The sequence below is a fragment of the Polistes canadensis genome, unplaced genomic scaffold, assembly GCF_001313835.1.
Source record: "Polistes canadensis isolate GaletaPanama2010 unplaced genomic scaffold, ASM131383v1 scaffold_31, whole genome shotgun sequence".
Classification (NCBI taxonomy): domain Eukaryota; kingdom Metazoa; phylum Arthropoda; class Insecta; order Hymenoptera; family Vespidae; genus Polistes; species Polistes canadensis.
In genome coordinates this window covers 910,094-937,888 of record NW_014569578.1, presented here as the reverse complement: position 1 = coordinate 937,888, position 27,795 = coordinate 910,094, and the positions used below count along the sequence as shown (strand labels likewise).

Here is a 27,795-nt window from a genome sequence, read left to right as displayed (position 1 = left end):
TAATTTATATGGAATTTTATTTCTGGAATAAATATTTGACATCTTATATCTAAATATTACTAAAGTAACAATAAAGTATTTTTTTATTTGAAGAATTCGAGTATCTTACATCTACATATAATAAATAACATTAGTATTTTTTAATTGAAGATGTTTGCTATTTTACGTCAAAATGAATAATAATATTAAAAATAAATTTCATAAAATGTGTTTAATATTTTATATATAAAAGAATAAAATCACAAAGCACGTTTTTTTATTGAAAGATTTTACTATTTCATGTCGAAATAAATTACATTATAAAGTATTCTTTTTATAATATTTTCAAATATAAATATTCAGCAGCAGTATTTAATATAGAAAATTGGGACACTATTTATTAAACAATTGTAACAAACAAATGTATCATAACGTTGATAATAATTATTTTACCCAGAGAATTATTTCAGGAATTACTGGAGACGTGAATATCGATGATAACGGCGACAGAATTGCGGATTATTCTCTTTTAGATATGAATCCAGAAACGTCCAAATTCGAGGTAACATATATATATTATTACCTTACTAATAATGAAGAACAAGTTAATTCATCATAATAAATGATCAAACTTCTATGCTAGAAGAATAAATAAAATCAGTGATTTTTGTACTTGAATAAAAAAACATTATTCACTAAAATTCTTCCCAATACTTTTTAATAATTTATTGAACAATTCTTTTATCGTGTCGTTAACACATTTTTATTTGAAATTGAAATAAATTTCATACAACCGGACGCTAACGCATCGATTAAAATTTGTCTTGCTCACAAGTTTATACGAGAGTTCAAGCGTTTATACGAGATTTAATTTGTTCAGCGTGACTGAAATAAAGAGAAGCATTTTCATATATTTTAATTAAATTTCAAGAGCGAATTCTTTCGAAGAATATTTTATAAATGTAAAAATCAGTAAAACTGGATAGCCGAGTAGATTTTTCTTTTATTGTATAGTTTTTTTTGTCCAATCGTTCATTATAGATCGTTGCAAATTACTATGGTGCGAATAAAACACTGGAGTATATAACAGGAAAACGGATTCATTGGTCCGGTGGAAGACCAGAACCACCCCCGGATACCCCATCGTGTGGATTTGATGGATCGCTCTGTCCGGACAATTGTAAGTGTTTTAATCAACTTTATTTCTTAACTTATTGTTAAATACATGAACTATTTTTTTTCTTGACATTTTCTATAGAAAAAAATATATAATAAAGTTTATGGAATATAAATACACTCCTCGACAGAAAGATAGTCCAGGTGTGATATCTTTCATGCTTCTATGTATGACAGTATGTCAAATTTTACATCTCGAATGAATAATATCAAAACATTATGAACCTACGGTTTATTAGAAATAAATTACATTAATGTATACAAAAAAATTTGTTTTATTTTAAGAACGAAACGATAGCACATATATTAGGTGTAGCAATTTATTCGGTCACTTTTAAGCAAATAAATTATTTATTTATAAAGTAATCATCTGTTATATTCATCGGAATAGTTTACATTATTTTGAATGATTTTGGTCTATTTTTCAGGCAACAGCCAAATTTCTTGACGAAAAGAGATAACGATTTTTATGCAATTTATTTTTTGAGAAATCAAATTAATTGCTACACTGGAAAGAATAAAAAAAATATTAAAAATATATTTCAACTGTCAATCATTATTTTTTAAATATATGTACTTATTCAATCATAAGTGGATTCTTCTTTGTTTTTTATTACTTTTATTAGAGATGGTGGTAAAAATATGGAATATCCATTTTATTCCTAAAGTGAAACTCTTCTTGAATAATTGAATATTTTTATTTTTTTTTGCAATTATTTCTGTTATTGCATAAAATATGCATTATACAAATGCCGCGATAAATTTGTTATCAATGATATGCAAGGTATTGAAGTATTAAGATTTATGCTCGCTACTATTGATTTTACACGATGGTACGTCGTCCTCATTTCAGTGTCATCAAAATAGATGAATATCGAAAAGGAAGTGCTGTTTGATCAGTTATGCTGAACCTTGTGATTTGACCACAAACAGTAAAATATTAATAGTCGTATTGTTGTATGGGTAACAACGAACACCTCTAAAGTATTAATTGCATAATTCAGTATACCGCAAACTATTGATAATAGCAGATTCACTCAATGCATATGCAATTTAAATTTCAAAAATGAGTAATGAAAATTATTTATAAACATATTCTATTTAAAACAATGAAATTTTATATCTTAACGTTATTTCTCATTTATATGTAAACAATATTTTGATAGCACATATTTTATACAGTAAGAAAAATAATTTAAAAATTAGACATATCGTATTAAACAAAATGACTCTGTGCATTGTAACATACTTTGTAGTTATGAATGTAGTTAAAAATAATTTGTTAAACACAGTTGAAATTTGTAGTTTTATAAGCAAAGTACTTTTTTTCATTTCGTAAAGACATTTATTACCCTATAACAATGTTTAACTTACTTGTTACTTTATACCTAATGCTATTTCACCAATTTGTAACTTTATGACGCTACTTAACCAAAGTTTAGCAAACTTGAATATATTACATGGTATAAGAAGAAACAGGTTATCTAGGACATCCTTTACATATATAATAATTAATGTCGCGTAAAATACATGACGTAACATTTATTTGGTATTTTGTTGATTTCTTTCGCAGCTCTACCAGGATACGCAATTCTCTCGATTGTTCTCAGTTCGATCGTAGTGGTTCTCGTTGTGGCTTCGGTTTTTATTTATCGGTAAGTGAATTCTTGCGTAAACATATTTTCGATTGGAGTCAAAATTATGCTTTAAAATAAGATTTTGATATTAATTGTTTACTGTGGTTTTCTTGGTACAAATTTTGAACAGTGATAATATTAGGCTTGTCATTTTTCTATATTTAAAATATGTACAAAAATGATGTGGAATTATCGCTCTTAAAGCATGCAACTATGCATACCAAAAATATATGTTTTATATGAATATATACATACGTAATGACGTAAAAATGTCGTTTCATTTCCGTTGTTAATGAAACCTGAGTTCACCTACATTTTAAATTCATTTTTGCGGGAATTATGAAGTGAAAATCTTGTTGACGTTTGTCAGCGTTAGTCACGTTATTGTATTCCGTCTGAGGACTGATTGGACGTATTGGGGTAAAGAAATTATTTATTAATAAATATAATATAAAAGCTATATTGAATTTAAGGAAAAAATATTAGAATTGGTGAAAAATATTAAAAGAATTTGAAAAAGTATTTAAACTATATATTCTAAAGTTACGTCAATTGATTATCACTGTCCGAATTACAAGCAAAATTTATACTAAGAAAATAAATTTCCTGTTCTGAATAATTACTTGAAAAAATATAAATATAAAAAAGGTAATTCGTAGTAATATTGTTTATGGATATCATGACACTACTTTCCTTCTCTAGCTCAGTCCAGAGTTCAGAGTTTCCAGGTATGTGCTTATGAGGAACACTGGAACGTAATTATGTAGCTAGTTTGCAGTAACGCGAGCTCTCCATCCATAAGTTCTCTCGTACTGAAATACCAAGAACAGGGAATGTACTCCCTTGTGCTTAGGAAGGTTCATGAGTCCAAACGAGATGTCCTTAGCCTGTTTTTACTCAAGAGATCAACTTACTTCGAATCGTATAATAAGTTTGCTCTAGCAATGGCTTAACAAATAATTGTCATAAAAGAAAACTAGAAAATAGTAATAACCCTAAAGATAGAAAGTACACGTAAAGGTTAAGGAAATGGAAAGTCTGGACATTGGTGATTCCCAAGCGCCTTTAAATCATTCGACTTATTCGATTTACCGAAAACCAACTTACAAATCTTGTTACAAAACTTATCGTTCTTTTCCTTCCTAAAGCTTATCGACCAAGAACTTGTTATCACTTATGTACTGTACGTTGTAGAGAAGAAAACTTTAAGGATGTTCTCATCTTTGATATTTTTCAAGTTATTAAAGTAGAGTTTTTGATAACATAGTTGTATTCACTTCTAAATTTATAATACGGACTCTATACTGCCGATGTTTATGCTCTTTAAATATGATAGTATATAAACATATATTGAAATCAAAAAACGTCTAGCAAATATGTAAAATATTCAATTTTTATTTTTTACTATTTTTTTTAATCCCTTTATTATTGTTTCTAATTGCTATAATACAATTATTTACACCTTTGGTAATGTTTAATATAAGATCGTGTGTATTTCGATACATTTATTGATAATCACAATTGTATCGACTCGAGAACAGTATTTGTTATCATTTTCTAGAGGATTACTTGATATTATATACCTTTTGTTGTGTATTTTACAGAATGAAATCAGTCATTTTGACTTTAAAAAAATGTTATTTTTAATTTTAGTAAAGTTATTCGAAAATCCAGTAACTAAAACAACTATTATGGAAGTACATATGATACACGTAAACGACGTAAGTATATTTTTGCATAAGTATTTACAAAATAATATGCAAAACAAATGAAAAATGCAAAATAAGCAAAAGAGGAATGTAATTAGATTCGTTTAACAACCAAACTTATTTCCCATTTTCGTATCTTCTTTTTATAAAAATATGTTCGCATAAATATTCGTGGTTTAATGATAATTGTCTGTAACAAAAAACAATTGATTTTTAAAGCTTATCAAACATAGAGAAATGTCTTGTTTTTTTAATTTCCTAGTATTTTATTATTTATATATTTTTCCATTTATTTAGTTATTTATTTGTAGTATTTGAAGTATGTAATACCATATATTTGAAGGTTACACAACCGTGGATTAAATAATATTTGATTGTCTACACCAGGGGTACTCAATCTTTTTTTTCGTGGCTCCTATACGTCCGTTTTTTATATTTAACGGGCCCAATATTGGCGCTGGTTGAAAATCGATGACTAAAAAAAAAAATATCATCAGGTTGATTTAAACATTAATACGATCTTTGATTATATTTATAAGCCCAATCGGTCCCGAATTGGTCAAGTGGCCGAAAAAAAAGATAAATTTGTAACTGGGCGTGCGTAACTTGCCAAGTCGCAGGTTCACTATGGCTTGTTTACGCCAATACCTTATCATTCTCCCCTATTTCGTTTCGACGTGTTCTGTTCTTTCTTTTTTTGTTACGCATCGGATTAGTAGATGAGATCTTTTCTACCAATAAAGAAAATACGTGTGGTATAGAGTTACGTTAGGAAAAAGGTAAGGTTGGGGGCCATTAGTTCCAACCAATTAGATCCCCTTTTTTCTAAGGGTTTTTCTTCTCGAATACGTACAGTACTTGCATTACGTTTTCTATTTAATCAAATTTACATTAGATCGGTCCCTCGTTAGAAGTGTTTTTTTTTCAATACACTATGTTTAACATCCGCAATTTCGGATAATGTTTCTTTTTCTTTTTCTTTTTCTTTTTCTTTCTTTTCCTTTCCCCTTTTTAGGCACTTCAAACTAGAAGCAGAAATCGCTTCCATGACGTGGAAAGTACATTGGGACGACATCATTTGGGTACCTCACGCGAAAACTAGAGGATCTATGTACTCTTTAGTTGCGAACAAGTTACGCAGTAGTCAACTGGTAAGTATCATTTTCCAATTCCTACTAATATCAAGTCTTGTATTCATAATTTTTGATCTAAATAGTTTTAAGTCATTAATAATACATCGTCAACGTAGTTAAACATCTTTTCAATTCTTTTTCTTTTTTACTTGACTTCAATCGTTTTACTTTTCTAATGAAATCTCGCTATTTATCGAGATTTAGCACACATCTAAGGTAATGGAAGATGGATTTAATCTTTTTCGGTCATCTTATTTTCCTCTTTCTTTCTTCTTCTTTTATTTTCTTTTTTTACAGACCGTATACTCCGACGATAATGTTAGTCTACCAGAGGGCGTGGACAAACACGTTTATATTCAGACAGGATTTTACAAAGTAAGTTTTCAGTTTCCTTTAAAGACGTCTTTTCTAGAGATCAAAGTATTCATAGAATGTCTCGGTTGGGAATATTTAGTTTTCTGTTCCTTTACTCCAATCTTAAAGTTCTTCTTTCATTTCTCTTAAATCCTATCGCCTTGAATTTTTTCCTACCAATATTTATTTCCCAACCCTTACTTCTTTACTTTGGCTTGTAAGAAAGAAAAGAAGAAAAATGATAAATGATGTAAAAAAAAAAAATAGAGAAAATAATTCATTTACATAATTATATGATGGAGAAGATGACGATGAAATTTGCGATATCTAGTTATCTAACGTCGGTATAAAAATTGCTTCGTAAAGTCATATCTTTCTTTTCTTTTCATCATCAATTTATAAAAGAAGATCAAAGAGGAGTATTTTGAAATTCATTGCAGAACTCAAAGGTTGCCATAAAATTAATACCGAGGAACAAAGTGGAACCATCGAGGCCTTTATTGCTGGAGTTAAAACGGGTGAGTTATCGATTATGTGCATGCCGTTTCGGAGAACAATTATCAAGGCTAAAAGTTGATCGTTATAATTAAGCGTTTTCTCTAACATCATGCTAGCTTCGAAATAGATTCATTATCGAACTGAAATGAAAATCAAATTCCTCTTCCTTAAAACATATAGTGAAATTTGATGCACGTGTTTTTAGATAAAATTATATTTTTCAACAAAACCCGTGAACTCGCTTCAGATTTAAATTGTTTATTAATATTGATAAATATAATATATAATTTATGTGTCAAATTTACATATATTACATAATAAAATATATTTAACGAAATAATATTATATTTTTTGTAATTGTTCATATATAACAATCTTTTAATTATTCATTCGAATTTTTTTGCGAGTCACTCTGTACTCATCTGTTTTTTTTAAAGATTATAAAATAAAAAATCGTACTTTTATTTTCATAGATGAAAGATCTTCAACATGATCATTTGGTACGTTTTTATGGTGCTTGTGTTGAACCACCACAATGTTGTTTATTGACGGAATATTGCCCTAAAGGATCTCTTCAGGTTAGATTGTAGTAATATCGTTTAGAAAATCTTATTTATCCAAGAAGAAATAGGTTCCCTTATTGGATAGAACGTTATTGTCAGTTCTGTTTTTATCGTTTCATAGGACATACTGGAAAACGAACAGATTAAACTCGATCGTGTATTTTGGGGCTCTCTTATCCACGATATAGTACGCGGTATGGCTTATTTACACGCTTCCGAGGTCAAAAGTCACGGAAATTTAAAGTCGAGCAATTGCGTAGTGGATTCTCGATTTGTATTGAAAATCGCTGATTTTGGATTACATGAATTGAGGAGGTCCAGTTTGATGGAAGAGGAAGAATTTGATAAAAGTAGCTACGCATATTGGAGACGTAAGTAAAGTCAATTCTCAGTGTGTCATAAAGAAAAAAAAAAAACAAGTAAAGGAAGAAATATAAATTGGTCAAGTTACGCAAAAGGCTATTAACTTTGAATAAACTTAGTTAACAAATTTTCACTTATTTAATTTTTATATTTTTCTTTTATCGGGTGTTATTGATTTATATTTTATTTCTTATTTTTCTTGTGTAATATGCTTTAATGGGATATTTAATAGAAAATAGTAGAAATAATAAATGGTTTGGATATTGTATATAGATCATTAGTTTTAAAAATGGTATAATGTAATATGTAAGCCAAGTATTATAATACAGAAAAGTAACAACCTTTAATGGTAGGCTATCTGAATGAGACATAACCAATTGAAAGTTGAATGAGCTGTTTTTGAAAGGTTTTTTTTGCTCTATCTTTCATTACAAAACTGTAAGCAGACCGTAGAATTTAGTGTCATAGTATAATTTTATAACTATACGAGAGAAGATCACAATATAAAAGTTTTAAAGTATTTTCTTTGACATTTGAAGTTACTTATTCTACTTCGACGTAAAGTTTCTATTTCGGATTTAGCGTATCATTTTTTAACGAATATCCAAGAATTCAGACAATACAGCGGACAAAATAAATAAAATATACGAAAAATGTTCGATTTCGATGATAAGGAAAACAAACATTTCGATGAATAGAAAGTTTTTAAAACTAAAGATTACACAGAAAAAACTGATGACCTATTTGGCAAAACTGACGGGCTAAAGTTTTCCGACGCGGATAGCAAAGAGCAAAATATTTGAATGAAAATGAAAGAAAAAATGCAATTTTTGTGGTCAATTTGTTAAGATTCTTTCATATGTTATTTAATTTAGTATCGAACTAACTAGTGTTCAATTATAATAAGTATAAATGTATTTTTAGGAACTGATCATTTTGGTCAGTCACATTAGGAATAGCAATACATGAAGTGTCAATAGGTTTAATGGTAAATGTAAGATTTTTCCTATGAGTTGGTAACTTTTTGCGAGATTTCTATTTCTATCTTTTTGATTGTTTTAAAGTTTCTGCATAATTTGGCTTAAATAAAAGATAAATATGTTACTATTAATAGGACAACTGTGGACAGCACCAGAGTTGTTGAGAATGGAAAGGCGACCACCCGAAGGCACTCAAAAAGGTGACGTTTACAGTTTCGGAATAATCGTACACGAGATTGTCATTCGGAAAGGTCCTTTCTATTTGGGAGATAATTGCAATCCAACGCCTAAGGGTGAGTTCTCAATTCCAAATCATTCTCGTAATCGTAATCGTAATCGTAATCGCAATCACAATCGCAAACGCAAGCACAATCGCAATCGTAATCGTAATGATCGTACTATCCAAGATAACTTGTTGCTGAAATTTTCTATATGTAGGTATATAACAACTTACGTAAATGGTATCGTTTCCTTAACCATAACATTAATCCTCTTATCTCTCTTCTTTACAACCACGTAACTATCATATTATACATGTACTGGTTGACCTTAAAATGATAAACTTTACTTTGAAATTTGATAATAGGTTTGTATCTAATCGAAAAGTGTTTAATAAATTTTTATCTACAAATGTTTTCTCACAAAAATTAGCGCAATTATCATTATTTTATACATTTTTATAAATATCAGAAAAAGTATGTTCTTAATTTTATTCTTATTATTTAATTAATTATTCTAATTAACATTATAAATAATTATATTATCTCCCAAATGAGATAAATATTATTTTAAAATTCCTTACCGTCAATAACCGGACAAAACTCATTTTGCAAATCAAATATCACAAAATTACAAGATCCGTATTGTGTCACTTTTGATTAATTATTTATTATTTTGATCTTACAATTATATATTTAAATTTCTTCATAACTTGACTGAAATGTAAGAGTTGTTTCAAGAATTTTAAGAGTTATTAGGGTTTCACAGATAATATTATGATAAACAATTATTTTGATCTCATTTGAAACACAATTTTATTCCCTATAATATTAATTTCAATAATTTATATAACAAAATTTCCAGTATTTGTTAAAATGTATTCATAAACAATAATCGAAATTTGATAAGTTTTCGAATATGAAAAAAATCAAATTCAATTTAATTGTGTGAGAATTAAATTTCTTATAAAATATTATAGATTTTATCCAATTCAATTTTTCCCGTAGATCATTAAAAACTTATAGCGCTTAATCACGAAATACTTAATCATTGGCTAAAATCGTTTTCGATAATTCAATTTTCTTTGGATCATTTAGATTGGATCAGCTTTGCATCAACTAGAAATGTTGTTTCGTCGATACGCGGATTATATCATTTTCATCCTAACTTTAGCTTTAGCTTAGAAATTCGAGATATCGAATTTGCTCGGTATTTCTTGTTACCTTAGAAGGAATTTTACAATTAAATGTACAACAGCAGAGATTCCTAATTGATAATATTCAAAGCATAAGTTGATAACTCGAGATTATATTTAAGAAGAAAGAGCTTCGCGAAAAACTCTACTTTTATTTTTATTCATTAAAATACTTTTATCTTTCTCTTTGAAAAATATTGCAATAACGTAACCAAAGATGGGACGGATAAATTTTGCGTTGAGAATAAAGTTCCACCTTCTTTGTAAACATCTCTTAATGCATTTTATTCTTATCGAATTAAAATTCATTACGATCGATATTGGAAACAACATCCTGTTGACGTTTAGAATGTAAAGGCTCTTTTTGCGAAAACAATTCGTCAGATATGCGTCAATAATTTTAGTTTATCTTACAATTAGAACGAAGATATTTCAAATTATTATTTTTCTACGATCTACGCAGCATTACTTTCACGCTCAAAATATTACAAAATTGTTCTAAAAGCATTAGTAGAAATGTTTTATTTTTATAAAAGTGTAAGGGAACGTGAAAAATAATTGAAAATAATCAAAACTTCATTTATTCTTTAATAATTATACATGCAATGTGTGTGCATCTTAGGCCTGCATAATTATGGTAAGCCTATAATTATCATGATGGACACTGAATATAAAATTCGACTTATTTGTATAAAATAGGAAAAGAAATGTTTGTATTGTAATTCTGGTTTCTCTTTTATTCCACTTAATCGTTGAAACGTATTCACGTATCGTTCTCTGAATTTTGTTGATAATATACATAATTAGTAGATTTAGCAGATTCAATTTCTGCAAGAATGCTTATTTCATCTGTTTCCATGTTAACCATTAAAAACATTTAAATTTTCCATTAGAAACGCTAAATTTCATCAGTAAATGAATTATTAAATAGTTACAATCGAGCAGATTTTAGCTTATTTTATTTTATTTTATTCATTTGAAATATTTAATTTCTCCTTAGAAAGATTAAATGTAACCACTAAATAAATTACAAAATGATAACAATGGTGTCATCAAATTTGTTGATTTATTTATTATTTATGGCAACAACAGTTATATCTAACTGAATTCAAAATATATAAACTTTAATCTTCTATTTTTACGGTATTCAATAGATCAAACGAAAAATAGTGAGAGTATTTGAATCGGAAAATACCTATTATTGTACTTGCCGTTCTTTTAAAAGCCTCGACTGGCGCCTCAGCTAAAAATATTCTGGAACAGTAAAATATCGCTTTTCGGTACAGACACATAAAAATAACTATTTCGAAACAAAAAAAACGATATCAAATCACAGTGAACATACAGATTGAGTTTTTCAAATTAAAGATATCTCAATATCTCTAAAAGAAGAATTTTTTTTAAAAGAAAATTAATAAGCAATTTTTGTCAGTCAATGACTCCAAGACTAGGGCTGTTTAATTACGATATTTCATATATAGCTAGATTTATGCGGATTATTTATTTCATCAAGTTTTTCTACGTAAAAGAAAACCACGTAATTGAAGTTCGCTAATACAGAATAAGAATACTAAAAATAAAGCCGGAATAAGTTGTATAAATATTTATTTCATATATTTTCATACAAACTTATTGATTTAAATTCAGAAAAATTAACCAAAATAAATTATATTCGTTATATGACAGTGTTGTTGTCTAAAATGATTTATTTGTTCTTTTTCATTATTATTACGTGTTATTCTTTTAGTGCTTACTTTGTTTTTTTCAAACATTCGTTATAAGGCTAATGTACTAACAAAATTAACTGACGACGTAAATTGAAACCGCGTAAACAAAGAGATTATTTTACTACGAATAACAAATAGTGCATATTTCGAGAAATCAGAGTACTAATGTATTTGGAATCTCGTGAAAATAAATATAAACAATTATTCTTCATTAAGTTTTATTCAGCTAAATATTTCTTTTTTATCTTAACATACAAATAATTATTATTTGGTATTATCAAAGAATACAGAAGTACATAAAAGCTCACAAGTCCACCAGTAGGCAATAGTAGGTACTGAACGTAATGATGGTACTATACTATCAAAGAATACAGTATTCTACCTACTATCGCCCGCTGGTGGTCTCGGTGGTAACTAAGATGAATCTGGTTAGATAAAAAAGGGGAGTTGTACTTTTGTATTCTTTGGTATTATCATAAGATTTGAAAGCGTTTTTACCGACCTATGCGCATTACTATCACCGATCGACAAATATTTTCCAACAAAATAATATATATTATAATAAACTAATTTGTTGTGGAAGTCATTATAAAATTTGTCATTTTTTGTTGATCTATTCAATTGCACTAGGATTATCAGTCGATAATTATTTAACAGAAAGATAACGTACTGACAGGGAAACAAATTTTCGAAACTTACCGACAGGGTAATGAAAAGTAATTTTTAAAAGCTTTCGGACAACAGTTTCCTAAGTATTTCGAGTTATCGACAAAGTCGGTAAAAAAGCTCGTAAGCTCGAGTATCCATGAAGCAAAAGGATCGATCTTCCTAATTCGGGATGAGAAAGTCGAGTACGATCGCGAAGAAGCTGTCGGCGAAAGCTCAGTCGAAGCTTTAACGCGTCCTGGAACACATTTCGCGCGCGTTCTTTTTCTAGTTTCATTTTCTTTCTCTGTCGCCTCGAGCACTGTTTCACGCTTCGTCTCTCTCTCTCACTCTCTCTCTCTCTCTCTCTCTCTCTCTTTCTCTCTCTCTCTTTATTTCTTTCTTTATTATCAATTTTCTAATTTTTCTTTCTGTTATCTTCCGATTCGTGAAGACACGTGAAATAAGTGAGATATGTTAATTTTTTAATTATTAAATTTTTTTGGTAATTATGTAAGTGAAAGATTGGAAGAGATTAAACAACAAAATTGGAAGTCAAATTTGAGAATTATTTAGCTTGTTTGCATAGAATCGAATTTTACTTCGATATATTTGTGAACAAGGTGCAGTGATCTGCGCTTATTTCATTCTATTTATTTATTCTCTATTTTTTATTCTCTATTCCATTGTTTCTTTTTTTTTTTAAATCGTTTCATGTGAAAAAAGTGAGGATCATAAATGTTTGTCTAGATTTATTCATTATTAATTGTAAATATATAAATAAGGGATTGGAAGAGATATAGACAAAGTTTTAAGTCAAATTGGAAATTTCTTAAGCACATGATCAAATTTGACTTCGGTATTCTCGGCAATAATGTGCAGCACATTGCACTTACTCTCTTTTTCTTTTGTTCTCTATTTTCCAATTTCACCATCCGTTTCTCTGTCTCTCTTTTATTATTTTCCATTAAGATACGTAAATTAAGTAGAACTTGCTAATATCTATGTAAATATAACTCAACTATTATTTATTGTTACTGTCCAGATAAAATGAATGACTACAATTATTTAATGTAAAATTTTGAGAGCTCTGAGGAAAGTTTCTAATAATTCTAAAGATTTATTTAGGTCTCGAGAGATTTATTTATAATATGTAAGATAAAATTTTCATTTAATGTTCGTGAAGACACGTGAAATAAGTGCACCTCGCTAATTTCTGTCTAGATATAATTAATTACTAATAATTACTGTCTAGAAATGATTAATTACTGACTGATAGCTTAAGAGTTTTAAATAACAATAGAAATTAATTTTGTTCAAATTTTCCTTTAAATTTCTCACAAACAAGGTGTAGTTTAGCGCATTGGACTTTTTTACTTCGCTTTTTTATTTTGTCTCCTAAGTACGATATAAGTGCAATTTGTTAAATGTTTGTCTAGTTATATTAATTTGTTATTACATAAGTGGAAGCTTCAAAGAAATTTTGATAAAAGTCTGAAGTAACGTTGGACATTTATTTTATTCGGATAATGGATCAAAATTTTCCTCGAATGTCCCTACGAGAATGGTTTAGGGCAGCCCATTTATCTCTCTCTCTCTTTCTCTCTCTCGCTCTATCTCTTTCTACCTTTTATTCACTATCTTTTTCCCTCTTTCTTCTATTTTATTTCGCGAAGACATGTGAAATAAATGTAACTCGCTCTAGATACAACTAACTAAATAATAATAATGAATTACTTAATGTCAGTTTCGGAGAGGTTTCGGGAAATATTTGAATGTAGTAAAAGTGATTAATTTCGTTAGCTTACAGGATTGAATTCCCTTCTGAATAAGTAACAATGTAGTATTTTTTATTTCTCTCTATCTCTTTATCTTTTCATTTTATTCTGCTTCAACGTGAAATAAATTACTAATGAATATTATTCAAATAGTAATAATAAATTGATTAAGTACTAGCTTTTAAGATATTTCAAACAAAATTGAAATTAACTTCCAAGATCAATTTAGCTTACACGCAAGATCGAATTTTTGTTTAACATACTTGCAAATAAATTCCATTGTAGCACACTGCCTTTTTTCTCTTTATTTATTCTTTACATTTCAATCTAATTATTTCTTCCTTTACCTATTTTATATTGTTTTGTTTAAGAAACGTTAACTAGATATAATTAATTACTATAATATTATATTAAAAAATAGTAATAAATTATTATGAATTTACTCTTAGGCTAAATTTCTGATAAAGTTTTCAATAAAACTAAAAGAAACTGATTTATTTTTAATTATTACTCTGTTTAGATAATAAAAATAAAATATTAACTGTAAGGTTAGAAAATATTACGAGGAAATATTCAAAGTATCATTGGAGATTAATTAAATCCATTCACAGAATCAAATTTTCTTTCAATATCCTGGCAAACGAATTGCAAGGTAGCGCAATTTTCTCTCTTTCTCTCTCCTTGTATTTCTTTTTTTTCTGTTTTTACTCTTTTTATTTGTAATCGGTCATAGAAAAAAGGATATCACGATCGTAGGAAAAGATGAGAATAAGACCGATTGGTGGGTTAGAAATCGATCGGAGTTGTCATTGCACTCGCAATGCTTTTCGCCTTGTATCCGTTTCATCGGAACGGTTCGGTATCGTAAAACATAAAATGGTCTATTCGAGTAGTTTCCTCGTGATAATCGATTCGTCGTTAAAAGGCTTGAAGGATTTTACTCCGTGGAACCGATTTCGTTTTATTCGTCCGCTAAATGTCAATCCAATTACTTCATATTCATAAATGGTTGAATCACTATATGATACGTAAGATATATATTTCCAATATATTGGGTTGAGTAAAAAGTTTCTACATATTTTATTGTAAAGGTTTAATTAGTTTTTTTTTTTTTTTTTTCATATTTTGCATCCAGCCTTCTTCAAAAATGATTGAAAACAATATTATGATTGATTTTTAATTCTTCATGGATATCGTGAATTATTAATGTGTCGATTTTTATTAATTTTCTCCATCATTTCTTCGACATTTTCGGTGATTGAACCCTGACGCAACTATGACGCAACTACGCCGCAACTATGACGCCATCTACCGGGAAAATACGAAGAAACTTTTTACTCGATTCAATATAGTATCGAATTAAAGTATTGAATTAAAACAGAGTTAGGTAAAATATTATTTTAAATCGTAAATGTTAGATAAATAGTTTCTTTTTCACGTCATGCGTGTATTTTTCATAATATAATATTTTACAGATAAATAGTAGAGTAATATTATAGAAAAATTCAATCTGTTCCATCACTTTTGTTTAGTAACTATCCAAAAGATTCGAATATCACAGTATGAATTACTTTTATTTTTTATATTTTGATTGTTTGTAAAGTAATTGTTATGGGTTTATTTTTTAGCAATAGATCATTTATTGATTTTTGTAAACATATACTCCTGTCATGAAAACAATGGTATACAATCAAAAATTACTTTTCTTTGAATTTATAGTATAGATTTAGAAATAATTGCAATTTAAATTAAGTGGAGTAAGGTTTTTACATTTATACAATTTTCAATACAAAGTAATTTTAATCAAAATAGAACCTGGTCTTATTTGGGGCTCCTTGGAAATACACAAAATTTGTTGCTAACTATTCCTCACGACGAAGTTTTGCCTTATTGATATGAAAAATCTTAAACGAAATCTTTCTCAAAGAAAGTGAAGTTGAAGGTAATGTGAATATCGCCGAAAACTTTTCAAATAAACTTAGAGAAAAGAACAAAAATATTTTGTCAATATTTTTATAAAATTGAGTTCTTTTTAATGCTTTTTATGGGGAAGGGAATTATAAAAATTTAATAAACGCAAAAAGTATATTTTATTGTCAGTATACTTTCAATCTAATTTAAATTAAGAATAATTTTAGTCAAATTACAAAAATAATAAATGCACAAATTTTGGGCTCCTTTCCGATTTCTAACTCCTCTGCGTTGCGGGATCTTATGGTATTATAGTTTCACCCCTGTGCCGTTGTGTTCGATTATTTTTGGGAGTTATATATTTATGTTTATATAAAACAATATAAAGGTAGATAGATATCATGCAACCGAGTGAAAAGATCTTTAGAACAACGAGGACAACGATTCGTATCATGCTGTTAGCAGAGTTCGGTGTACTCGTTATATTTTCATATTTAGATCTTAATATGTCCATTTTCTATCAGTGAATAACTGATCGCTTTCAGGTATTACGTATTATTATTATTATCATCATCACCATCATCGTCAAAAAAGTCATCCTTCATTAATGATAATACGGTATTTGTCGTCGTTGATTGGACGCTTCATTCCTTCTTTCATCGTAATCTTTCGTGTCGGAAAGATTTTTTTCTTTGATAAATAGCACGCTACTACACTGAACAGTTTCTTACTTCAAGTTGAATTTGTAAAATGATATTGCACCGAACGACCCTGAAATTATCTGATCAAATTTGATAGAATCCTTCGTTTCTTTCATTGAAAAGAGAAATACTTTTTACGTAATATCGAACTTGTTCTCATCAAATCCTAGTTTCACAATGAAAAAAAAGTGCTTCTAATAAATAAGAATAATGTAAAATGAAATAATTATTTCTGCAAAACATGATTTCTTAGATCGCATAAACGTATTAATCGTGTTATATTAAGTAATTGGAAAAGTTCGTGAACATCGGACACGTATTTTTGTTATTATTCAATATAATATAAGAATCTACTGTTTAAACGAAGATAAATTTGATATGCATTTATATTCAACGATTTCGGATTTCATTGCTATTCTATCGTCCTATTTTTGTTTTATCAAGTAAAGAAAAAAATGATCTCATTACGGATATATGTGAGAGAGAAAGAGAGAAAGTGGAAGCGAATTTAGTTTGCGTGAAAGCTTCAGTCCCAATAGGGTAAAGTTCAAAGGAGATAGTCTCTCGATGGAGAAAGCTCACGTTATTCTCTCTCCCTTTCTCTCTCTCCCTCTCTCTCTCTCTTTTCCGCTCTTTCTCTTCGTCTATTTCTATCTTTCTTTGTCGATTTCCACAGTCATTTTAGATATAGACTTTTTTGAAAGTAGGATAAAATCAATTTTCTTTTAGATAGATTTTCGAGTAATAAAGAGAGAAATAAAGAGAAAAATATAATAATAACTGTAAAGGAAATGAAATAAAAAAGAGACAATTTACAAAGAAGAGTAGATGGATTTGTAAGAACCGTATCGATCGGAGTAATTTAGTGCTCTTGATCGACGTAGCATAATAGTGTTGGAACGATCACGAACGGAAAGGGAAAGAAAGAGAGAATAATAAAAAAAAAGGAGAAAGGAAAAAGACAATATGGCGGAAAAAAGCAACGCATCGAGTAGCAGCAATCTGACGTTACCACAAATTCCGGGTACGAGTCCTGAGGGTGGTGCGAGTCCTAGAAGGGCTGTTAGTCCTCTCCTTGAGGTCCGCAGACCTCACTGCACCCTCAACTGCGAGTCCTGCAACACTTATCTGGAAGATATCTACAGGCACAGTAGGTTTCCTTCATACACATATGTACGTTTATACGTTCATTTGTTTTATACACCGGACAGATGTCTGACACAATAAGGACTTTTACTACTACGAGAGAGTGTTGAGTTAACTTGTGTGTGCAGAATGCTTGTATGATAAGAAATATACCCAAAGGGGTCACAGAGGTAAGAGGAATTTATTTCCATCTTTGACGCTTTCAAAATCTACAGACTACCTACATTGTCACATTGTTATAGGAGTTTTACGTTACACAATATTATCTTACGGAGAACCCTGAATAAATAAAATACTTGGCCGACGGTGAAACGTTTACGTCGATGTTTGATCGTTCTATCCTTTCTGATCGTATTTCAAAGTCTTTCGTTTTCATTCTTTATTTTTCTTTTTTTTTTACGCATCAAACTAGTAGATACGAATATTTTCTATCAGTAAGAAAAATATGTGTGGTACGAAGAGTAGGACAACGTTTTTTCAATGCTCCAGATTATTATATTGACATCCTTTCCGAGGACAAGCTTCCTTTTTAGGTTAGTGTATCTTATATGGAACACTTGATTTTAAAATCATGCCAAATGTAGACATTTTTTCGTATGCTAATAGTTAATCTTGTCAAAGAGTTTAGATGTTTTTAAAATAATAGTAAAAAAATAATTTAAAAAGTCAAAAATAGAAATTACATTGAATTAATTTAGTTTCAAATAATGTCGCGTTAAATAACAGTTAAACTCACTTTTTTTTTTAATTTTGAGTCACCGTATATACAGGGTTTCGTCAGGGTTATGTTAAGGTTTCATTAGCATTTCGCCAGAGTTATAACAAACCGAAAACCTCGTAAAATCAATGCTAGCAATTGTATCATACTGACATTGTTTGTAAATATATTAAAAAGCACAAAAATGTTTGCCTAAATATTTAAGAGTAAAATAGTCAAATTCGTCGACCTGAAACTGAATCAAGTGCACGCATACTTTACAATTTTTCAAACCTATTTTTCTTGTAAACGAATCTTTATATGTAAATATTTGTTTGTACAATTTCCAATTAGTTATTTATTTAGAATCACCTCATGTTCGGTGTAACATAATTACAAGACATCCTGTAGATATTCTTCCTACATTATCGTACACATTTAGAGCATGTACTTGTATTATATATACGGTTATATACTTGTGTTCTTCGAAGCGAAATATTTTATTAAACAATTTGTAATTAAATTAGTTTTCTAACCGTTTAATGTGTTGTATAGTCACAATAGCAAATACTGTTACACGATATAGTCCTAGACAAAAAATCATTACATTGTGGTTAATTATTAACTAAACCTAGTATGTTCGTAGAGAATAAATTTTGTCTGTAGTTCTATAAATGGCTAGGTCATTCTCACAAAAGATTGTGCCCTAGGCCGGTTTCACACAGAGATATGCGTATGAAATACACGTATCTTGATAAGTGTATATTGCGTGTCGAGATATTTTCATTTGTTCTTTAGTTAAAAATGTCTTTTACTAGGGTGGATCAATAATTTATTATGCCGGCCATTATAGTGGTAAACTAACTGCAAGTCAAAAAATGAAAATAATTCAGTTTATGATTTATTTTATATTATAAGTATTTGGATTACACAAAATTATTAATATTATCAAAGATTTGATTTTATAAATATAATAAATTATATATTTTTAAAATGTTTTATAAATTTTTTATATGATATAATAATTAATTTTATTGTTTATTTTATATAACACATACACACACACACACACACACACACACACACACACACACACACACATACACACACACACATATTTTCCTATAAACCTTTTTTTCTAAAGTTTAATTACTTATTTATACTATATATTATAATTATTTATATTATAAAAAATAATTCATAAAATCAATATTTTTCTATTTTTAGACTCGGTCTATTATCATAAAGACTGGCACAATTATCTGCTATTTACTAAGTTATTTTTTGTATGTTAACTATTTTTTCAAGTACTAACGCATTAATATTAGTAGTTTTTCTCTTATCACGATTATAAATGAATGCTTTCAGTCACTGTCTCAATAATATTCTAAAAGTCCTCGCACGCGATTATATATAAATTTGAACCTCTGATACAGATAAGAAGAAACGGGTAACGGTTATTTGCTCTTCTTGGTCTACGTGCAAATGTAAAGCGTAGTGGGTATTGTTAATGTCACAATTAACAGAATGTAAGCATGCTAGCGTGTTAAAAGCTGTACAACAGTAATAGGAGTAAAACCGCGAATACTAATGCATGAACACTTGACAGTACAGCCACTCTACAACAGAATACTGTTACATCGCGGATAATTACCCTCGTATATTCCTCTTTTTTTGGACTGAACTGAGCGATACTGTAGCTCCCGTGTGAATGACGTAATTAGTCTTTACGTTTCGTCTACCACTGACTTCGTACAAAAAGTACCGCATTCAGTCGAGGTTGTCGGAATACGGGAGATCAATATCTTCATACATTATTTCATGAAAATCGTTGCGTGAATTCTTCCATTGGTGTACATGTATATATGTATATTCAGTATCTATTATACGTGCTTACCTTTTTGTCAAATTAACTTTTATTTTATGTACGATTGTGAACAGTTGATTTTATTTTAATTGCTATTTATTGAGTCAATATTTGAAATAAATAATTATAGAATAAATATAAACACACAAAGAAATTACAATTATCATTAGAAATTAAATGTATTTATTAAATTAATTGTATATTATTTAGAATTGTATAAATGAATGTATAAATAATTTCAATAAATATAATTTATCATAAAATATATTAATATATAATTGAAGAGATTAGTATTTCTCAATACAAAAATAATATTATGTGTATACTTATATGTAACCTAGTCTGGACACAATTCTTATCTAAACTTACCGCTATTATAAATATTGACCATGCATTTAAACGACTGACAAATATTACTTATGCTCATTAACACAGTTGGAGTCCCCCAAGCATATAATATATATTATATTAATTATATAAAATAATATAAATAATTACTATTTTTCCTTTCATTGCCTTATTGTTAGTTCATTTTCATAATTACTGCCACGTATATTGATCATTCATTTGACAAAAAAGTAACATATTATCCTCTTGAATTTTTTCAAATGTTATTTCGCTAACCACTTCCAATTAAAATCGTTGTATCATATAAGTGCAATCTTGTTAATAAGAATCAATCAATTGTTAAGCGTAACTCGTAGTAAGATAGAAAGGGAATGATATATTCGCTTAGCTAATTCGAAACGTCAATTACAGTATCTCGCGGATAATTAGCATAGCGCTTGGCTTAAAATCGATATTCTCCTGACATTACGTGTATTCAAGCGTTCATAACTCCATTTCGAATATAATGTAGTACTTCTATCATAGTACTTATCGTTACAAGTAGATGAATTCGTTCGATAAGAAAAAATTATATTGGTACAATTGATACCTTCAATATCCAAAGATCTAATATTCAAAAGTTCTAATATCCTGTTTGTATTAACTACTATAAAAACAAATAATAGAGATGTAGTATATCTTTTCTATAATATTATATTTTTTATTTTTATTTATATAACGAAAATATATTATTCTTTTCTTTTTATTTTATCAGTTTTTCAAATTATTTTTATATCATTATAATATAAAATGATAATAGGGATAGACATAAAAAGCAGGAAATCTAAATATCTCTGTTGAATTTAATGAAACGAAATATTTCTACATGTGAATTTGAATGGCTTCGAAAGACGCACATGGTTATAATAATATCATTTACTTCGATGTCATGTATTTCGAACTTTTCAAGATCATTAAGGTTTTTTTTTTAATCTAATTGCATATTTGGTTCGTATGCATAATTGTATTCAACATTTAGACGTATTACACTATTGAATACGACCTTCAAATGACTTGAAGATGAAAATGAAAAATATGAGAGAAAGCTTCTTATGACCCTCCTTGTATGTGCTTAAAATCATGATACATATAATAGTGTTAGGAAAATTCCTTCATTCGAACAGTTATGTCTTTCTATTAATTCGGATACTAAAGGTTCAACTGTATTCCTTTTTCTTTTCTAGAAATCGTAGAGGGCGTCAGGAAAGGGGGTAGTTCACCTTTAAGACCAGTGATCGACGAAAGTGCTGTTGAGGAAGAAGTGAGTCTCTTTTAAAAAATCATATTTTTCTTAAAATATACATACTTTTTTTTGTAGATAGCGCATGAAACACGCTTTGAAATAAATTTTAACCCCCGTCTAACAGGTAGCTACACTAATGAGACGATGTTGGGCGCAGGATTCAGCCGATCGACCTGATTTTCCCGCGCTAAAGCAGACCATCCGCAAGATCAACAAGTAAGTCATTTGTTTCAAATATATTTTACATTTTTTTCTATATTCCCATTTTTCATTTTTCATTTTTTGCTCGTTTATTTCTTTTTCTTTATTCTTTCTCTCTCTTTTATATTCGCAAAGAATAACTTTCTTTGCAATAATAACTTTCTTCATAATAATAATGCGTAACTTTATGTTATAAAAGTCACGTACGCGTAAGGGTGCGATTTAAGCGTGAAAGATAGAATTCTAACCAGCTAGTTTATACGAGTTGCCGTATAAACCTTGAGAATAAGAAGAAGAAGAAGAAGAATTTTCACCAAATCGATCATCAGGCTCCCTTTGTTCTAAAACTTAAATCTTAAGCGTAGCTCGAGTGCTTCGTGAAAGGATAACTTTGCCAATTAGTTGGATCGTTGTGTATCTACTTGGCCTCGTAGACAATGTCCTTCCGTTCGTTTGACTGTAAGTGAAATCTGGGATGCTTTTTCTGTTTCTATTTTTTCTTTCCCTTAGCGTTCTCGATTATTTTCAAAGCGTCACGCGCCCTTTCTTTTTCCCCCTTTTTCCCCTATTTTTGTCTTACCCCTTGCTCTTTCGAGATCGTTCACCCCTAATATTGGCATAGTTCTCGGTTTTCCTCGAGTCTTATACTCGAGGAATTCGAAGAGTGTACACACAGTCGAGTTCAGACCGAATAACTTAGTAGGTCAATATCTGAACGTGGTGCGAGCGAGAAAAAGACTTCCGTAAACTGTACAAAAAGAATAAGAAAGAGACAGAAAGGAAAAGGGAGAAAGATAGAGAAAAGGATATGTGGGAAAGAGAATACGGGGTCTTCGATGGGATTATTCGGAACATTATGACTCTCGAAAAGGATATTTTTAAGGGATGTGAATTTCTTCTTATCAATGCTTTATATGGAGAGTTTAGGGATAACCAAAACGCAATATGACAATAAATACTTTAAATATTTGGAATGTGTATAAGTGCGGCCGATTACCGCTTTGGAAAATTCAAGAAGAATCGACACGAGCGTTTTTAATATACATTAAAGAATTTACTGCCGTTTTCGAGTGTAGAAAAAGGATTAAACAAATAATTTATTTATAAATTACAATATTTATGAACGAAAACCATCGTCCTTTGGCCACATTTTGACATAGAATGAATATGACATAAAACATTTGCGAGTATCGTTAAAAATACAAAAATATAAATATTTCATGCGCAACAATATATCATGGTCAAAAGCGTTCGCAAGTGTAGTAAATATCGTTGTTTTGCAATATAAAGGTTGGGCGATTTTTTCGAAAAATAACAAAATTCCGTAAAAATATTAACGAAATAAAGAGGGAAAAAAAGAAACGCGAATGCCGTTAAATGCGTGTGCGATGATAATGTGGATTTCGTTTTGTTGAGGTATCCTATGCATTGCTAGAACTATCGAATGCACGATTGACGCCGGTGGGTGCCTACGTAAAGGCGTTTACGGGGATGGTAAAACGCATATTGAAAGCACTTGAGATATCTGCGATTGTCAGCGGCAGATTAAACCACACATCGGAACTTACGAATTCCGTCGATAGAAGAGTCCTATGTCAAAATATCGTATTATTTTACTCTTCTAGTAAAAAAAAAAAATGAAATTAAAACAGAAATAAAAGAGAAAAACAAGAATTCATTTCTTTTTTCATTTTCGGAGTAATTTAATCGAAATAAAAGAGCAAAAAAGAACAGAAATAAATAAATAAGTGTTATGATTATTTTATACATTGGGATCATAAAGAATAAAAATAAAATAAAAATAGTAAAAAAGATTGACCAGTAAAAGGAATTCATTTGGTTCCTTTCCGATTAATTTAGTCTAAAGAAAGAAACCAGAGAAAAAAGAATATTACGATTATTTGACACTTTAAAAATGTAAAAGAAAAAAAAAATAATTTGATTCCTCTTCCGGAATAATTTAATTGAAAGAAAGAAAGAAATAAACGAGTGTTATGATTATTTCACGCTTAAGGAACATAAAAGTAAAATGGAAAAGGAGAAGAAATAAAAGAAAAATATGAGTGTTACGATTATTTCACATCTTAAAAAAGAAAACAAAGGAATTAATTGCAACCCTTTCGGAATAATTTAATCGAAAGAAAATTAAAAAAGAAAACAGATAAATATAGAAGTGTTATGATTATTTCACATTTTATTGTTAATAATAGAAAAAGTAAACATAAAATAAAACATAAAATGAATTACATTTCTTTCGAATGAATTTGTTCGCGGAAAAAAATAAAAATAAAATATAAATATTACGATTATTTGATACTTAAAAAATATAAGAAAATAAGTAATAATATTCCCTGTTTGGAGTAATTGAATTAAAAAAAAGAAAAAAAGGTATACATAAACGATTGTTACGATTATTTAACACCATTTATAAAACGCCTTTCACGATTTTTCGTAAAATTGTATTCTCTTCGTTCGGTGATCCGTGGAATTGGATTTTTCTTTCCCATTTAGAATTCGAAAAATTGTCTTGGTATAGAAATCGACGGAAGTGAATGGATCGGAAAAAGGGTAAACAGGCTTTTCTTACGATCGATCGAACAACATCCTCCTCGCTTTAACTTGCACAATGAAAAGTTCCTTTCAGTGAGAAATTTTGAGGAAAGATAGCAATTTGTTAGGTTAGATTACTAACCATTTAAAATTCGAATCATTCTGCGTAGGCGTTTTAAAAACTATGTATTTCAGATGGAAACTTGTCTAACGAGTAAAAGGGATAAGAGATACTCAAACGAATTTCAAATTAACATTTTAATTCTTTTCCTATTTATTTGTTTTATCTTTTCTTTTTCTATTTTACTTGTTTTCCCTTCTTCTTATCATCATCTTCAACATAACTCGTAAAAGGTATACCTCTTGTTTCTTTAGTAGGGAAATCTCTTTGATAAAACTCGAAGAGTTCATTCATTTCTTCTAATGGAATCCTGGAGTCGTTAGCGAAGTACCTAGATTAACTCGACGTAACTTTTATGACTTTTATTCATGACTCTCCGGGTTAATATCGCGTTATCGATTGCACTCGCGTTTTCTAAGGGAGAAGATCGTTTAATATTTTCCGCAATTCGGTTATTAGATACATCAAAGCATGTCACACGTACTCTTTCATTAGCGTGTGAGAAAGATTGATAATACGATTAGATTAATTAAATTTCAACAAAATCCTCTTTTCGTCCTTGGGATATATACATACACGTACTACATATATATATATCTATCTATCTATGAATATACGATGATTGGTCGAAAGGGCTCGCGATCGTTAGATACGCTCCTGACGGATAAACGCCCCAATACAATTTCTCTCTAGATAATATAATTATCGCACGGTCTCTTTCAAAGAGGTGAACTAACAAAACGTCTATTACGTGCAATGTAGTTGCATTGCATCCGTTTTAGATGGGGTTAATCGTCATTTAAATACGAACCGACATGCGCGCTTCTCTTTTCCCTCCCACCTAAATATTTATTCTATGTAAATAATATTTCAAGAGGTAGAGAAACGTTCATATATCCACCTCCCGAATTTTATAGAGGAGGTGGTATGCACATTTTATTTTTTACTTTAAAATAATAATAAATGACAAATTCGAATGAATTTCATGAGAAATGTGTCACGCAAAAATCAATATTGTTGACCTAGAACTTTTTTGATTTTTTAACTTCTTCTAAACGAACCTAAATCTGGACTAATAGAAATTCAGGTAGTAATATCAAACAGCATTACATATAAATCCCAAATTTGCTTTTACAATTTTGAACAAATTTCTTCTTGCACATTGTATCATTTGACTCCGGTTGGGTATTTAGTCAAACCGAATCATTTCATTTAATCTGTTTTTCTACTGTTCTTCTATTTTTGTTACATTTGATTGCAGATATTTTCGAATTGTAAAACAGATGTTTTAATACTGCATATTCCCGATATCAAAAAAGCATTTACATTTTGTTGAATAAGGTCGAGAGTTCTGGTAACTGACGTGTCTGTCGGTTTTCTTAATGAAATACTATTTCGATGGCGTGCAACAAAACGATCTATCAATTCTTCTCCAATCGTGTAATTATCAAAAGGATGCTTAATTCTATTACTAATTACGAGTTAGTGAGCTATTTGTTTTATATCATTGACTGCAATATCTAAGAATTTTTATTCCATTTTAAAAATATAATTAACCAATTGATTTTTGGGCTCCTCTTCTAAAATTGGTTTTTTGGTTTTTGTCAGAGCCACACAGTGTTGCTACAGCTTATTCTGTAGGAAACTATTTGGAAAACAGAAAAATATATCATATGTGTTTAACGAATGATAATGTCAAATATTAAGATTGTCCGCCGGGTCCCGACAGCTGGTGCAAAACTTATGTAAAAGTTATTTAACACATTTAGATGTTCATAAGAATAACATTATACGTTTTTTCTTGTAGAGATTACGAAAGTAGCAATATCCTGGACAATTTGTTGTCTCGCATGGAACAATATGCGACGAATTTAGAAGCCTTGGTCGAGGAACGTACTGCGGATTACTTTGAGGAAAAACGCAAATGCGAGGAGCTTCTATATCAGTTACTGCCAAAGTAAGTCTACTTTAAGTTATGTCATTTTTCTAACGCACTAATTGTAAGTAATCAACTTGGATTTATTGTAGTCACGTATCTCTAATTGCTTTGTTTCCGTTTACCATTGTTTAATTAGATTTTCTATATTGCTTAAACAACATTAAATAAATTTGATTTATCTCTTTCTATTACGTCAATATATTTCTTACAAAAAAAAACTTTTTTTACCATTTTCCTGGAAATATCATAGGAAAGGTATTAAAAACGATTATTCTTTCTAATAAAAATATGTGGATCGTACTTATAAACGTTACTGACACATCAAAATACAATTACATATATATTTCCTAGCTTTCCATTAAAATGAAAAACGCATTTTATTTGTCGCCGTTAATATCCTCCATTTCCTGTTATGGAAATTTTTCTATCAAATTTTGAGCCTCGCTAAGGTGAGTACGTGAGTTTTAACGCACTTTAACAGGATTTAACGAGCGGCCGGCATCGAACGTGACACAAAAAACCTGGATATTTCTCTTTTATTCTGCTAAATCAGATTGTTACTAGAAACGAGTGACATATGTAGCTTCCACTTTGTATCTTTTTGTTAGGATTGTTATTTATTGCGTTCATATATTTTGATACATTTTTTGTCAGTATTTTAAATAAATGGCTCAGTTATTTATAATAAAATATTACTTTGTGATATGAGAAATTAGTATTGGTATTCATTAATATAAAAACTATTTATAAATACAGTAATTGTGTGTGTTAGAAAAATATTTCATTTTACAGTTCATTCATGTTTATATAGGTAGTGCAATAATAGCATAGACTTAGGATCGAGGATATCAATCTAGTTACAGTTCATCGTCTATGTTACTTACTACACTTTTCGCCCCAAATTGCTCATGTACAGTCCTTTATATTTTTTTCGACGAGTACTTATTGTTATTATTATTATTTGGTTTAAATGTTTATGTATACTGACAACAAATATTTGAAAATACTGACAGTTTATTTAACAAAATATTGAGAAGAAAATAATTGAAAAATGCTAATGAAATATAATTGTTTTT

The 27,795-nt window shown here is 29.2% G+C and overlaps 1 protein-coding gene and 2 long non-coding RNA genes across 4 annotated transcripts in view; all 3 read left to right on the top strand.

Moving 5' to 3' along the window:
• The window catches only part of LOC106784163 (atrial natriuretic peptide receptor 1-like), a 54,979-nt gene that overhangs the window by 18,463 nt on the left and 8,721 nt on the right, over positions 1 to 27,795 (top strand). For both annotated transcript variants that reach the window (XM_014743427.1, XM_014743426.1), the window contains 12 exons: positions 450 to 541; positions 1,021 to 1,159; positions 2,729 to 2,810; positions 5,517 to 5,652; positions 5,932 to 6,009; positions 6,429 to 6,506; positions 6,960 to 7,064; positions 7,171 to 7,420; positions 8,527 to 8,685; positions 21,850 to 21,926; positions 22,033 to 22,124; positions 26,588 to 26,737. In XM_014743427.1, coding sequence (XP_014598913.1) covers positions 450 to 541; positions 1,021 to 1,159; positions 2,729 to 2,810; positions 5,517 to 5,652; positions 5,932 to 6,009; positions 6,429 to 6,506; positions 6,960 to 7,064; positions 7,171 to 7,420; positions 8,527 to 8,685; positions 21,850 to 21,926; positions 22,033 to 22,124; positions 26,588 to 26,737 — 1,438 coding nt within the window. The remainder of the gene's footprint in view (positions 1 to 449; positions 542 to 1,020; positions 1,160 to 2,728; positions 2,811 to 5,516; positions 5,653 to 5,931; positions 6,010 to 6,428; positions 6,507 to 6,959; positions 7,065 to 7,170; positions 7,421 to 8,526; positions 8,686 to 21,849; positions 21,927 to 22,032; positions 22,125 to 26,587; positions 26,738 to 27,795) is intronic.
• LOC106784164 lies at positions 12,431 to 17,291 on the top strand. The gene is made up of 4 exons (XR_001381393.1): positions 12,431 to 12,683; positions 15,769 to 15,898; positions 16,183 to 16,412; positions 17,013 to 17,291. It is a non-coding gene; the product is annotated as an uncharacterized LOC106784164 (long non-coding RNA).
• On the top strand, positions 14,499 to 15,343 carry LOC106784165. The gene is made up of 3 exons (XR_001381394.1): positions 14,499 to 14,608; positions 14,690 to 14,984; positions 15,309 to 15,343. It is a non-coding gene; the product is annotated as an uncharacterized LOC106784165 (long non-coding RNA).